Raw genomic sequence first — 15,101 nt, 5'->3', positions numbered from 1 at the left:
ACAGGGAGGGGCTGAAAACATGTGGCCCCTCCCTGGACCGGTTCCCTTCTGGGTGAGGTTAGTGTGTGAAGACTAACCTGGAGTTGACACGGACGATGCTCAGGCTGAGAAAAGAGTGGAAAAGCCAAGAATGAAGCAGGATAAATTATAGTCCTGCTTGAAAATGCGAGCGTGAGAGAGCTGTCGGCAACATTTTAAAGGCTGACGCATTGAAAATCAAGGTGTAACAATTGACATTTAAGAATCATCATGGTGACCCTGAACACTCAATCCCTGACTGTACCGGTGGGAATAATCCGACTGCTTGAATTTGTGCTGACGCTCATCACCTTCAGCCTGGTGGCTTCTGTGGGCCACAGCAACTCTTCGTTCTGGGCCTGGTGCATGTTCACCTGGAGCTTCTGCTGTTTCGTGACCCTCCTCATCATCATCCTGGAGCTCACCAGCCTAAACATCAAGGTGCCCATTTCTTGGGACGACTTCACCACGGCTTTTGCGATGCTGTCCACGCTTATGCTGTTGGCCGCGTCGGTCATCTACCCCAATTTCTTCGTATGCTCCACATGTGCGATCCAGATCGCAGCCACAGTGATGTCCTGCGTGTGCTTCATCCTGTACGCGGCGGAGGTGGGCCTGACCCGAGCCAAACCCGGGGAGATCAGCGGGTTCCTGTCCACCGTGCCGGGCTTACTGAAGGTTCTGGAGGTGTTCGTGGCCTGTATCATCTTCATCTCTCTTGACTCGAGATTATACAGCCAAAGGGCTGGGATGCAGTGGTGCGTGGCCGTATACTCAATCTGCTTCGTCGTCTCTCTCCTCATCATCCTCCTGACAATCGGACGCTTGCTGGCTCGATGCCCCTTCCCATTCGACAAATGTCTGACGGGGTTCAACGTACTGGCGGTTCTAATGTACATCACGGCTGTGGTGATATGGCCAATCTACAGTTTTGAGGGCAATCCAAGACCAAATTTATGTTCTCAAATCCATATATACTGTATCTGGGACAGCCTGGTTGTTGTGTCCTGCATGACTTGCATCAATCTGATCGTCTACATTGTGGATACGGTTTACTCAGTGCGTCTGGCGTTCTTCGTTTCACCTGCCTAGGGAAACCACGACGGTTGTATGATACATTGTTATTGTAAAATCTATCAATGTAAACGTAACCCGTCTGTGGCATCAGATTGAATGAGTTGTTATACAGGATGTTTTTAACATGCATAAATTGTTTTTTGTTATCATAGTATTAGGTATATAGTATTTGTTAAAATAGTGGGATTATATAGCGAACTGACTGACAGTTTATTGATATTAATGTATTTTGAAACAGTGTCGAAATATTTGAGAATATTTAAAAATGTCTGATTTGTAACAGTGCCTTTTTATCAGTAATCTTATTAATATATATATATTATTATTAATTATATAATCAAATTGATTGATCACGAATTGTGCTTAATTGTTTAACATAAAAGTTTCTAAATTAATAATAGTACATACTGTATACACGCATGTACACACACACGTTTATACCGGTCCATATATTTACAAACTTTTATGTAAGATGGGATTAATTGCGATTAATCAATTTGACATTTTTTTAATAATAAAAAGGCAACTGAATTTCTTTTAATTTTGAGTAAATTGGTAGTGTATAAAGAGTTTTCATGGAATTTTATTAAGATTATAACATTTGAAATAAATCCCATTTGCCCCGAATGCATAGGCTACGTTTTTTTTGTGTGTGTGTGTGTGTGTGTGTGTGTGTGTGTGTGTGTGTGTGTGTGTGTGTGTGGCATCTGGTCATTGTGGAGATTCACAGCAATTCTCCTTTGCTATCAGTGTTTGCAAATAAAATTTTATGTAAAACCAAAGAAAGTGAAAGAAAGAGAGAAAACATAGGCTATCAGTGGGTCTTCATCATTATATGTTTATGGGATCATCATTGTCATCATTAAAACGGCTCGGGTGCTCTCTACGTGCTGTCAGGTAAAACTTCACGGTTTTATGGACACCGCCATGTTTGACACTGTCGCTATGCTTACCGCTATGGTTGGTTAGCTAGTTTAAAAGTGAATTTTGCATAATAGGGCCCCTTTAAATTACTTATTGCTTATTATCTATTGGATTTTTTTTTCAACCACACTTCTTATAAAGCCGCTTTTCCACCGAAATTACCCGGAACAATTTGTCCCAGGAACTTTTTTCCCAGGAACCTTTTTTGCCCCAGACCGGTTGCTTTCTGCGTTTACACCGCGGTCTAAAGTACCGGGAAGGTAAACTGCGCGCAACTGCTCCTCCCAGTCTGCGACGGACAGTAATCAGTTTTGAGCGCCACATTTATAAGTATGGAGGAGATTCAAACTGTGCTGCAGTTATTGGTTTACTAACGAGGTAATTAACATAACAAAATAGACGAGCACTGATACTAAAGCGTGTTCAGAAAGCTCGTATGCGTATAAAATTAGACAAGGTATGTTGTGAGATGACTGGGACGAACGCGCAAAAATTTCCTTTCGCGCAAATACGCTTAAAAAAAGCCTGAACCCCGTCTATCAATCATAAATAGTGACAGTCTTGTAAATAGTTGTTTGTTACCAACCTCAAAGCGCTATTTCAATCCTGTTATAGTAAATTTGTAACATGGTTTGCCTTGCAATAGATGACAATGTGTAAACATAATGACTTAATATTAAAAGCTGTGGCAGAAAAGAGACGAGCACTGATAAAGCGTGTTCAGAGCTCGTAATGCTAACGTTAGATATAAAATTGTATGTTATCAGCTATTGCGGACATTGGCCGTGAGATGGCTGTGACGAACGCGCAGAAAGTTTCCTCTTCCACAAATACCCAAATAATAAAGCCTGAAACTCGTCGCCAGTCCCCCAGTTTTTTTTATTAAATTCCATATTTGCAGACAGACAACTTTACTGCATGAAGCCACTTTTTAAAAGGGAGGTTAAAAATAAAGAAAATGCTGCGTGGACTCATCCAACCAAAATGCGGCGTGAACACAACCAATCAGCTTGTGCAGCGCACAAGTCCCACCCCTGAAAGTTCCTGAACTTTGAAAAAGTACTACCTCGTGAGCAGGGACTATCGGAGGGGGAAATATTTACCCGGAACTTCATTTAGACCCTGGTTCCTGCGGTGTAAACACATCGAGTACCAGCCCAAAGTTCCTAGTTCCTGGGGAAAGTTCCCGCGGTGGAAACGCGGCTTAAGTCTTTCAGGGGAATTGTATGTTATCTTTTGAAAAAGTACTACCTCATGAGCAGGGACTATCCAGGACTATCGGAGGGGGAAATATTTACCCGGAACTTCATTTAGACCCTGGTTCCTGCAGTGTAAACACATCGAGTACCAGCCCAAAGTTCCTAGTTCCTGGGGAAAGTTCCTGCGGTGGAAACGCGGCTATAGATAGTGTTCAAGTCAACAATAGCCTACCAGTCAGTCTATAGGCCTACACATTAACCTTTCTGCTCTATTTCAAATGCCATTAGTTTATCAGCTAGTGCTTTAAACATCAATAAAACTTAAGTTTAAACACACTCATATTTCAACAGATTAATGCCGTAAGTATGCTAAAGGGGAAATTGTCATTATGACATGCTGACTGCTTTAAAAGGTTAGTTCAAATTCAATGTGAACGTTTTTTAAAAATTGGGGTTTTTTAGGGTTTTAGTTGTTTTATCTATCAACTATTATATTTGAACCTGGATTTCAGCATGAAAATAGCAATAAAAACTGGCAGTTAAAACACAACGCACATACCTAGCTACAATTCACAATAAAATCAAGAAGTAATGTGACATTTTCTGGTTGTCAAATGTTAGTGGAACATATTGTTATGATCTAGGCAACAACTGTGATAAAACTTATGATTCGGAGTATCTCAAGCCCATTTCTGGCAATAATATAAAAATTCGGTTACACTTTATTTTAAGGTGTCATTGTTACAGTGTAATTATATATTTAAGTACTGAGTAATATTAAGCAACTACATGTACTTACTATAGGGTTAGGGTAGGATTAGGATTTGGTTGAGGGTTAGTTGCATGTAAATAAAGTGTTACCTTTGTTAAATCATAAGAGATGAAAAGTCGAATTTATGAGTTAAAGTCACAGTCATAGTTATGACATTAAAAAGAGAGGAATGAGAAATGAGAAAATGTTTGTCATAATTACGACTTTTCATCTCATAATTTTGACTTTTAATGCCATAACTTAGACATTTTATCTCCTAATTATAATTTGTATCTCATAAGTTTACATTTTTGTCTCAACTATGACGGTTTATAACTTTTTATATAATCATTTCGAATTTTTACCAACACTGTTAAAAATTTCTAACCCTCCCAAATCAAAAATTTCAAGTGACCGATAACATCTAAATTTTTCAATTGGCCCAAGTGAAATTCTGTAAATTTCAATTGGCCCAAGTGAAAATCTGTACATTTAATTTGATCATTTACAGAATTTCACTTGGGCCAATTGAAAAATTTAGATGTTATCGGTCACTTGAAATTTTTGATTTGGGAGGGTTAGAAATTTTTTACAGTGAAAGCATGATTTATTTTTCTTACGTTGTGGAGATTCAGTATCAAATAAGATCTGAGGCAATGAAGAGAAAAGCTCATTAAAATATTTTACTAGGTGTAGACAAAGGAAGAGTTATGCCGCATTGTTAGCTTTATCTGTAAAACATTCTTGGTCTAAATATAACCCTATACTCTACATCATACTGTTATCAGGACAAGTAAAAGAATAACCCAAATGAAACCTTCATGTACACTTCCCTCTGATTAAACCAGTAGATATGTTGAGGAGGGACTGAAGCTTATAGGAGAAGATTAGAAAAGAGCCCGGCTCTAGACCAGAGTTCAGGGTTTGGACTCGGCTCATAGGACAACAGCAGACCAGCGACCAATGAGAACCTGCAGAACGGTCATAAAAGAGATAAGCTCAAAACGGCTCGATTGATGCTTTCTGGTCTAGTGTCAACATGAAACTTGTTTGCTGCCACATCAGAATAAACTGAAGGTTTACCACGAGGAGAACTTGTCTACTAGTGTTTCAAGAATCCTTTAATGCTTGTGGAATACAAAACCAGAGGATGAATATTGGATTTGTTGACATCTGTGGCACAATGAAACTGCACCAAGAAGCTCAGAAGAGCGTTGGGAAAAGGGCGACCTAAAAAGCGAAACATCAAGACTTTGGGATTGGTGAAACAGTTTCGCCATGTTGCACGTGGATTTCAGGACGCTGATTCAGCCTATTGGCATTGTGCGGATGCTGGAGGTGGTTCTGACTTGCATCTGCTTTGCATTGGTGGCATCAGCAGGAGTCCCAGGCGAAAGTGTGTCCCATTGGGCCTGGTGCATGTTCTGCTGGTGCTTCTGCTGTTTCACAACCCTCCTCATCCTCGTCCTGGAGTTCACCAGCCTGAACACCAAAGTGCCCATTTCCTGGGAGGACTTCACCATGGCCTTTGCTATGCTGGCCACACTTATGATGGTCACCATTTCAATCATCTTTCCCACGTTCTTCGCCTGCCCCTCCTGTTCCAGGCGGATCGGGGCATCCGCGTTGTCCTGGTTGTGTTTCGGACTGTACGCCGGCGAGGTCTGGTTGATCCACAAAAAACCTGGTGAAATCAGCGGCTTTCTCTCCACCGTCCCTGGTCTCCTCAAAATCCTGGAGACCTTTGTTTCCTGCATCATATTCATGTCTTTGAGCCCTGGCGAATATAGGCAGGATCCGGGAATGGAGTGGTGCGTGGCCGTCTACTCCGTATGCTTCATTTTTTCATTGCTGATTATTCTCCTCACCATTGCCAGGCTGTTGCACGTCTTTCCGTTTTCTTTCGACAAGGCTGTCATCACCTTCAACATCCTGGCCGTGGCTATGTACGCAACCGCTGTTGTTCTCTGGCCGCTGTATGCATTTAAACAAGGCTCACGTCCAGACTGTAACCACTGTCCATGGGATGATCTGGTGGTGGTGACCTTCATGACCGTCATCAACTTCTTGGTATACACTGGAGACATGGCCTACTCTGTTAAAATAGTATTCTTTACCCATCATGAAGAGGGTGGTTAACCCTCCTTTGTTTTCACGTGGGAAAAAACACCCATGTGCCATGCAATCATTGGATATATCAACTGTAAATTAGGACACTTTTTGCCATTGAGAGGACCCACCGGCGGAAAAATGTCCCAATTATCCTGAATTAAGGAGTGGTCACATATTACCGAAATTTAATTTCGAAGGCAAAGAATGCCTGCTGTCCATTTTAAACAGCCGCGTTTTAAGGACAGATTATTCATACGTCACTTCCAACCTGAGCATTGTTATATTGGCCAAGGCGTCAATTCGTGTGTTCAAAGTTGAAATTTTTTTAATCATATTATGTGATATGTTTCACTTCACGCGACATATCAGATCGCGCACTGAATTTCGCCATACAAGAGTAATGTGGCCGCGCCTTAATTAGTCAGTCCCAACATCAAAAGTTTAGTGCAGATGAGTTATTAATTCGCAGACAGTCGAACGTGGTTAATATTTATTCATGGTAATATTGTTTCATGGGTTAATCATTATATAGCCATGTCTCCAGTTTATATCACTCCAGGGCAGGCTATATAACTTTGTACAATGGCTTTTATTTTTGTTACCAGGTTTTTAAATCTATTGTTGTAGATCTGAAAGGTTGTAATGTATGATGTGAGAAATATTCAGAGAAAGTATTCAGAGATGCTTAGAAGTGTATTGATCAATTAGGATCAAGTCACAGCAGTGTCATAAAAATATGAAGAAATGGTTATGGTTTACCCTGCTGATAATAAAAAAATTTACTTTTTAAAAAAAAGTTTTACAGTGAGTATGTGTGTTTTACTTGTTAATGTAATAATGACATTTTAAGTAAATGTAATGCCTTTTATACACCTCAATTAACATTGACAAGGCATGTTTTTTTTGGCATATTACCCATTACCAAAAATCTGAATATAACTAAATATTATCTAATAATTAGGAAACATTATTTTTCTCCAAAAATGATTCAATAAAAGCAGGACAGGATGCAAAGAGAATCAGAATAAAATACTTTTTTATTACAAAAATAGTTGCTTCACCCCTTTGTTTTCCCTAAATAAATGTGAATTTATACATGAGTACACATATGTAAAGAATAACCACTATGAACCTCAGATTAGTTTGTTTTTCTTATTGTCAGAAAGGAAGTAGGCCTACAATAAAAAAAATAAAATAAATATGGGGATAAATAAAGCCAGAGGAAACATGTAGGTTCAAACTGTTCTTCATCCATCTGTTAATATCTAAATGGATCCATTTTTTTTAATTCATCCAAAAAAATATTTGGACCATTCACCATTTGAAAACCTTAACAATGACATAAAACACACAAAATTAAACTTTTTGTAGAAACCAGATGATTGAATATTCTCTGCACTATACTTGCTATATGGTTTAAATGTTTTGAAATGCAAAGCAGAAAAAAACTATAAAGTTCAAGCATTCTAATTTCCAGTGTTATGTATAAAAAAATAGACCCTCATGCAGTGCAAACAAAATACACAGACATTATGACAAAACTTAATAACTGTAACAATGGTTTTCAAGTCTCCAGTCGAGAGTGACAGTTCAGTTTGGGCTTAGGCAAGTCAGAGGTAAAAAATGTATTTCCGGTCCTAATACATCTACACACCGTAAAGCACATGTTAAGTTCCATCGGATCTGATGATCTAAACCATCTCTCAAGGAGGTCTGTACGTTTGCTCGCTAACTGCTCTTGAGGCTCACAATGGCATTGATGAAGAACTCGTACCAGAAGAAGGTGAAGCCTGTGGATACAGCGGCCTTCAGGAGACTAGGGGAGAGTCCTTTAAAATAACCCCGGAGCCCTTCCTCTCTGCCGATCCTCACCACACAGTCGACAAACCCATGATATGTGCGCACCTTCACAGAAAATTCAAGAAAAAAAATTATTCATTTTGGGGTTTCAAAATCAAAAGTTTTGGGTCAGTAAGATTTTTTTATGTTTTTGAAAGAAGTTTCTTCTGCTCATCAAGGCTGCGTTTATTTGATAAAAAAAATACAGTAAAAACCATGATATTGTGAAATATTATTACAATTCAAAATAACAGTTTTCTATTTGAATATATTGTAAAATGTAATTTATTCCTGAGATCAAAGCTGTATTTTCAGCATCATTACTCCAGTCTTCAGTGTCACATGATCCTTCAGAAATCATTATAATATGAGGATTTGATGCTCAAGAAACATTTCTGATTATTCATGTTGAAAACAGTTGTGCTACATCAGATTTTTGTGGAAACCATGAAACATTTCTTTCAGGATTCTTTGATGAACAAAGTTCAAAAGAACAGCATTTATTTGCATTGACATTATAAATGTCTTTACTGTCACGTTTGATCAGTTTGATGCATCCATGGTGAATAAAAGTATTAATTTCATTAAAGAAAAATGTCCATCTTAAGGACCCCAAACTTTTGAATGATATTATTCAATATCATTGCACAGTATTTAGCTCAGAAAGGTCTAAGATCTACATAAAGCAACAGAAGTTTAAGGTTTAGATAGGATGATGCTAGCGAGAAGAACTAGTTATGATAGGGACAGTGATGAACCCCTGTTGGGTTTGAACATACAGTCTGTTGGTTAACAGCTCAGGGGCCTCATTTATAAAGCTTGCGTACGCACAAAACGGGGCTGAAAACATGCGTACGCCAGTTCCTGCGCAAAAGGTGGGATTTATGAAGAAAAACTTGACGTGAAAATATGCGCACCTACACGCAAACTCTGACCCATGCGTACGCACATTTTGGAGACGGAGCAGTTTGGCGACACCGATGGTGAGTTGGAGTTAAATGTCTTTTTGGTCACTTTTAGAATTTAGAATTAAAATTAAACATAATACAGAAAGATAATACAAATATAATTTCCCTCACCAAGCCTGTCACTTGAAGCAAATATCCATTCCTTCTTATGTCCGCGCCAGCGAGCGCGTTGGGCCGTTTAGTGAAACTGACGCAGTTTAAATAAATAAAATAATGATTTAAACTATGTTTTACTTCTGATATAAACATTTATTAAATATGCCATTCAAATTATGGAGTTAAACACTTAAACATGAAATCATTACTGAAAAGTTACAACATTTTTTTATATTCAATTCAATCAATAGAAATATTTGTTGTGGATGTGATTGTTTTTGAACACTTTTCCTGTGGCATGCTGCGTTTTAATGTTTTAACCACAGAGATAATTGCTTATCATGATAATACCAGATTGTCTGAGAAAATAGTTTCGTGCAAATAATGCCCAAGGCCTATCTGTTTCCATTAAAAATATAAATCAATTAAAAATACAATTCGGCAAGTGGAAAAGATTGAGAAAAACTTTCTCTGAAATGTATTTTACACTATTTGATTTATGTAGGCAATTCAAAAACAAGGCAAGATATAGACAACTACTTGATTTGTATTAATGTAATGTTTCTTGTACCGTTTATATCATTTGCATATGATTATTCATCCACGTGATAACGTTTAAGTTATCACGTGGATGAATAATATGCAAATGATATGTAGATGAGGATCTGCATAGTAAAACTAGGCGTTGTAAGCTCCATATATGGTTATTTCGGGTGGAGACGCATGTACGCACAATCTTCCGCTGACTGGGATTTATAAAGTGAATTCTGCGCAGGTACTGGCGTACGCACGGTTTTATAAGTCTGAATATTTTTTTGCGTACGCCATTTTTGGCTTTTGTGCGTACGTACACTTTTAGTAAGGTTCCTACGCACAGTTTTATAAATGAGGCCCAAGATCTTTAACTACTAGTCCATTTCACCAACCTGTCCAAACTTCATCCTGGCTTCTTCAAATCCACCCACTTGAAGTCTCTTTTTAATCAGGTCGAAAGGATACGTGAGAGTTTTACTGACGACTCCAGCGCAACTGCCACTGACCAGACTGTGTAAACCTCCTTAAAACAGACAAAACACCACAGCAACATTTACAACGGGACAGAGAAGCACAAGGTTTAAATCTGCTTTTATAGATATGTACTTTAAGATCATTGTTGTTGTTATTGCTAACTAAATCTGTTAAAAAATTGCTTCTGGTGCATGAAACATATGGAAGGCATTTTCTGCCAATTTTCAACAAATCAATTAAATTATAAAAATTAAAACTTCACTTTCAGACACTCTCCCTTACTTGAAGCCCCGCCCACTCATTAACATATAATTTGCATACATGTTGACTGCATTTTATTCTTCAATTTGACAGGGATGACGCATTGTCATTGTGAAAATGAAAATGAAAATGAAATCGTTTAATTTAATTTTGTCACATATTTTGCGTACAGTTTTTAATGAAATGGTTAATCTGGTTTTAGTTTTCAATTTAATTTATCCATTTAATATTGGCAGAAAATGCTTTCCATAGAAACACAGGTGAAATAAAAAATACATATATATTAGAAAAATAATAATTTATAGCTAAATAAAAACACACAAAAAAAAATTAAAACTGAAAATATAAAAATAAAAGCTAATTTTAAATATTAATAAATACCATAATAGTATATAAATAATGCTAAAATGCTAAAAGCATGATCTGACCTTTAGATTTGGAGTCCTGGTGCGCCAGAAGTTTCTTCAGGATATTATAAAAGAAAAACTGCAGGCCTGCGTATGGAAACACGGCCACAAGCGTGGGTGTGAGGCCCCTGTAGAAGGTGAAGGGCCCCTCTGAGCGGAACATTGTGCCGACGGCATGCCTGAGGTTACGATATATCTGTACATATGAGAAAACATTTGAATCATGGCAAGTGTCTCATTAAAGCCCATCATAAAGTGAAATGTAGACATTTCGCACTGATAACTGACTTGTAATTTATTATTATTATACATTTTATTTATAGGCGCCTTACATTACACTCAAGTACACTTTACAAACACAATAAAACAAGCAGCATTAAACAACAAATGATCATTATTACAGCCTAGACAGACTGGATAAAACTGCCTAAAAAGATGGGTCTTAAAGCAAGATTTGAAAACATGAAGACGTTCACCGTTTCGCTCATCCTGTGGCAACAAGTTCCATAAATAAGGAGCTGCATGACTATAGGCTCGGGACGCCATAGAAGCAGTGTGAGTTCGAGGGAGAACAAGAGTGCAGAAGATGATCTTAAAGCACGAGTAAGGGTGTAGATATGAAGGTTAGATAAGTAAGAAGGGACAAGATTATTGAGTAAGAATCAAAACATACGGGAAGAGACTAAAGCAAAAACAAGAATCACAGTTACCGAGAGAGCTGGATGAAGTTGATTAATATTATTATAGAATTTCACTGTTTATATGTGCTTTAAATGATAAAGTACTGTCAAAGATGACACCCAAACTTTTAAACTGTTTAGAAACAGACACTGTAAAAGTATTAATATTCACAGAGGAACATTTAGATTTGGCCAGATTGGTTTTTGAACCATCAAGAAGAATTTCAGCTTTACTGCTGATAAGTTTAAGAAGATTTTATGTAAACCACTCTTTAATTTCAGCTGAACAATCTGAGAGGAAAGATGGAGGAAAAGTAGAGGTAGGTTTGGAGGACAGGTAAAGTTGGGTGTCATCGGCGTAGCCAATTTATTCTCTTCATGAGGTAGTGGAATAATATGACCTTTTGAAATTAACTCTTTTTTTCATTCAGATATTTATCATGCATTTTTTTTTTATTGTTCACCCTTTCAGATGCATTGTGACATATTTAGCAGCATTTAGTAACACATAACATCCCGCTCCTGAGGTTTGACCCCTGACCTTGGGTTCGCCCTGGGCAGCGAAGCGTGTGCGCAGGGTATCCAGCGGCTGGCAGGTGAAGGTGGCGGAGCAGGCGGCCAAACCGCCACAGAGGAAATGGACTCCCGGGGTCTGGCTGTTATAGGGGGTTTTCCTATGGACCAGCTCTGTCAAGGCCTCGAAACTCGCAAACTAGGACAAAACAGACAAACAGAATCAGTGAGTTTCAAGATGTCTACAATTTTGTGAAGGGTTACCGCAAATGATTGATCTATCAATCTAAAATACCAAATAGGATAATAATTATTGCTACAATTTAAAGGGATAGTTCACCCAAAAATGAAAATGTGTCATCATTTACTCACCCTTATGAAGATTGTCGGTAATCAAACCATTGATTTGCATAATATATATTTTTTCCATACTATGGAAGTCAATGGTGCCCCACAAGTTACAAACAATCTTCATATTCAAAATATCTTCTTTTGTGTTCAACAGAAGAAAGAAACTCATACAGATTTTTAACAACTTGAGAGTGAGTAAATGATGACAGAATTGTCATTTTTGGTTGAACTATCCCTTTAAATTGTAGAAGAAAAAACATTAATTAATTTATTTGCTACAACATTAGAATAAGCATTGACATTGTTAACTAAAATTAAAACTATTGAAAAAAGTTTTAGTAATTTAATTTTATATATATATATGGATGCTAGGGCGTTGCTAGGCAGTTGCTAGGGTGTTATGGGTGGTTGCTAGGCAGTTGCTAGGTGTTCTGGGTGGTTGCTAGGGTATTTTTGGTGGTTACTAAAGCATTTCTAGACGTTGCTAGGGTGTTGAGGGTGGTTGCTAATTATTTTTGGTAGTTGCTATGGTGTTACTAGGTGGTTGGTAGTTGTCAAATATGGTTACTATGGAGTTTTTATAGAGTTCTTAAAATCTTTAATACGTACGGCAAAATGAAAGGCATGCGATGAAAAACTTTAATTTGAACTTCAGAATGAAATCTTTATTATAAGGGTAGAAGATCCTGTTTTTCTCTATTCTGTCAGGATTTTGAAGCAAAAAAAAAAAATCTGTTCTATTCTATTTTTTATTTATTCTATTTTTTCCAATATGGTTTTGTTGGCATAAATAAAAATCAATTTGGTCCTTATCAGTGTTAGTTCAGTATAATTTATTTACTATTTAAATTGTTATTCATATTTTGCGCAATTGTTTTTGGTTTTCATTTGACTACATTTTAATTTGAGTAAATTTGTTATCTAGGCAACCTTTCTATTTCTTTTTTCTTTTTATTCAGCTTAACTATTAAACAGGAAGATGATTCAGGCCACATCAGAAGTGTAAATATCCGATTGCATTTTATGCATCTCCAAGTACCTGAACTGCCCCGTAACACACAGACAGCAGCTGGGCAGGAACGTGTCCTTTCCAGAAAGCAGGAAGACCTTCTTCGCTCAGAATGCAGCGTGTGGCCTGCCATAAACCCCAGTACTTCCCCTGACGATTCCTCCAGGAGACCTGCTCGATCTGCAACTGCGGGAGCAATGCACAAAAGCTCAAAATCATCCTTTTATATCAGAATCAAAAGCAGTTTGAGTCCTCATATCAGAACTGTTTGAATGTGAAGATTTGAAATGCCTAAAAAAGTGAGACACCGCCTCCTTGAGGCCTGTCCATCTAACAACAAAACAAATGAATTCAAGCTTGTTTATCTGCTTAAACTGTTTCTAAATGCACACCAGAAGATACAGTCAATGTGCTGTTTTGAACTTCTTTTAACTGAGCTCAGTGCCGCTGTGGATTTGGGAGTGGTAATAAAATTCCACAGGAAAACGTGACTCATGTTATAGGCACGATGCTGCTGCTTATACAAATCAGATGTACTAGGGAGTTGAATGTGTTCATACTTATGCTTTCAATTCATTACTGTGTAGAAAATAACAATTGTGAAACTCAACAGCCCTTTGGCTCAGTGTAATGAAGGAAGGCCTCACCTGAAACCTGATCTTGATCACATCCAGAGGGCTGATGAGGGCACGGGTGACCATGCCGGCCGCTGACCCGGCCAGGGCAGCTTCCTCCGGGGTAAGAGCCGAACCTGTGGCGTTTGGATCATATCCCACCATTCCTGCTCAGATCATGTGTTAAAAGCACAGCTGGTGCATAGGAGAGAAAAGCACGTGACATTGATGTGCATGGATGACAACATCAAAGGAATAAAATGAGATAAAACAAGTAATAAAAAATATCATCAATATGACTGGTGGTGTGGATGGATGACAACTACTGTAGAATACAATTAAATACTACAAACAATGAAAGACTGCAACAAAAATAATATATATTTTAAAAATAAAGAATTTTTCCACCCAATTAACATGACAGCAATTGACAGTACAGACACAGTGGCTGCGTTTCAAAACCTACTGAGCTAGACAGAACACTAGATAGTGTTTAGATGGACAACGGTAGATGCTGTCGTCTGGGATGTGCCTAGAAATTTTGTCTTGGTAAACAGCTCGTTATGGTTTGAGACACAGCCAGTGTTGCCCTACCACTAAATATTCTGAGCGCACGCTTAAAAATATAAACGGGTGAAAACGTAAACCGACCTTTCTTGTGTGCACTTTGTGTGCATCGACTTCCTCGGTACAGTCTGCTTTTTCTGATGTTCTGTTGTTAGAGGACACCTCATGTTCCCTTCATAGTTACTGCTGAACAGCACACAGACCAATGACAGAGCCGCGCGCGACTGTATTTACTGACCGTGTTCGGTTTCACACCGAGCACATTGGTTCCTACCCTATGGTTCCCACCTTCATACATTTCAGACTTTGTCAAACTACTTTCATACATTTCAGAATTTGACCAACTTTTTATTGATATTAATATTCAATGTACTTAACACATCCAACCTCCAATAAATAAAATAAAATAAAATAAAATATTGTTTATCCTTTAAGACAAGAAACATTTTTTTTTAAATATGAATTAGTGTGGGGGGGGGGGGGGAGTAATTATAAACAAACTTATTAAAATAATTTTTCAAAGATTTAATTTATTTCATGTTCAGTAATTCATCAAAATTAGTAAAGATGAGATTACAATATTATTTCCCCCAAAATCAAACTTTATTCACATTATTGAGTACATAATTTAAAAACACATTAATAGAATAGTTAACAATTGTTGAATATCATAAAATAAAATACAAATAAATAAATACATAAAGTCT

General features: G+C 37.7%; 2 protein-coding genes across 2 annotated transcripts; one reads left to right on the top strand and one right to left on the bottom strand.

Moving 5' to 3' along the window:
• The first annotated feature begins 88 nt into the window (after window positions 1-88).
• On the top strand, window positions 89-6,861 carry LOC311304601 (uncharacterized protein). The gene is made up of 2 exons (XM_084431720.1): window positions 89-1,108; window positions 5,237-6,861. Exons 1-2 carry the CDS (start codon window positions 250-252, stop codon window positions 6,106-6,108), a joined length of 1,731 nt encoding a protein of 576 aa, XP_084287846.1. The 5' UTR covers window positions 89-249; the 3' UTR covers window positions 6,109-6,861.
• Window positions 6,862-7,100: 239 nt separating this feature from the next.
• On the bottom strand, window positions 7,101-14,620 carry slc25a19 (solute carrier family 25 member 19). The gene is made up of 7 exons (XM_084398146.1): window positions 14,479-14,620; window positions 13,861-14,022; window positions 13,244-13,399; window positions 11,882-12,052; window positions 10,682-10,856; window positions 9,911-10,041; window positions 7,101-7,986 (listed from the first exon to the last, which is right to left on the bottom strand). Exons 2-7 carry the CDS (start codon window positions 13,990-13,992, stop codon window positions 7,810-7,812), a joined length of 942 nt encoding a protein of 313 aa, XP_084254272.1. The 5' UTR covers window positions 13,993-14,022; window positions 14,479-14,620; the 3' UTR covers window positions 7,101-7,809.
• Between the last annotated feature and the right edge of the window lie 481 nt (window positions 14,621-15,101).

The sequence above is a fragment of the Rutilus rutilus genome (genome assembly GCF_951802725.1).
Source record: "Rutilus rutilus genome assembly, chromosome: 1".
NCBI lineage: Eukaryota > Metazoa > Chordata > Actinopteri > Cypriniformes > Leuciscidae > Rutilus > Rutilus rutilus.
This window is presented reverse-complemented; position numbering and strand designations above follow the sequence as displayed.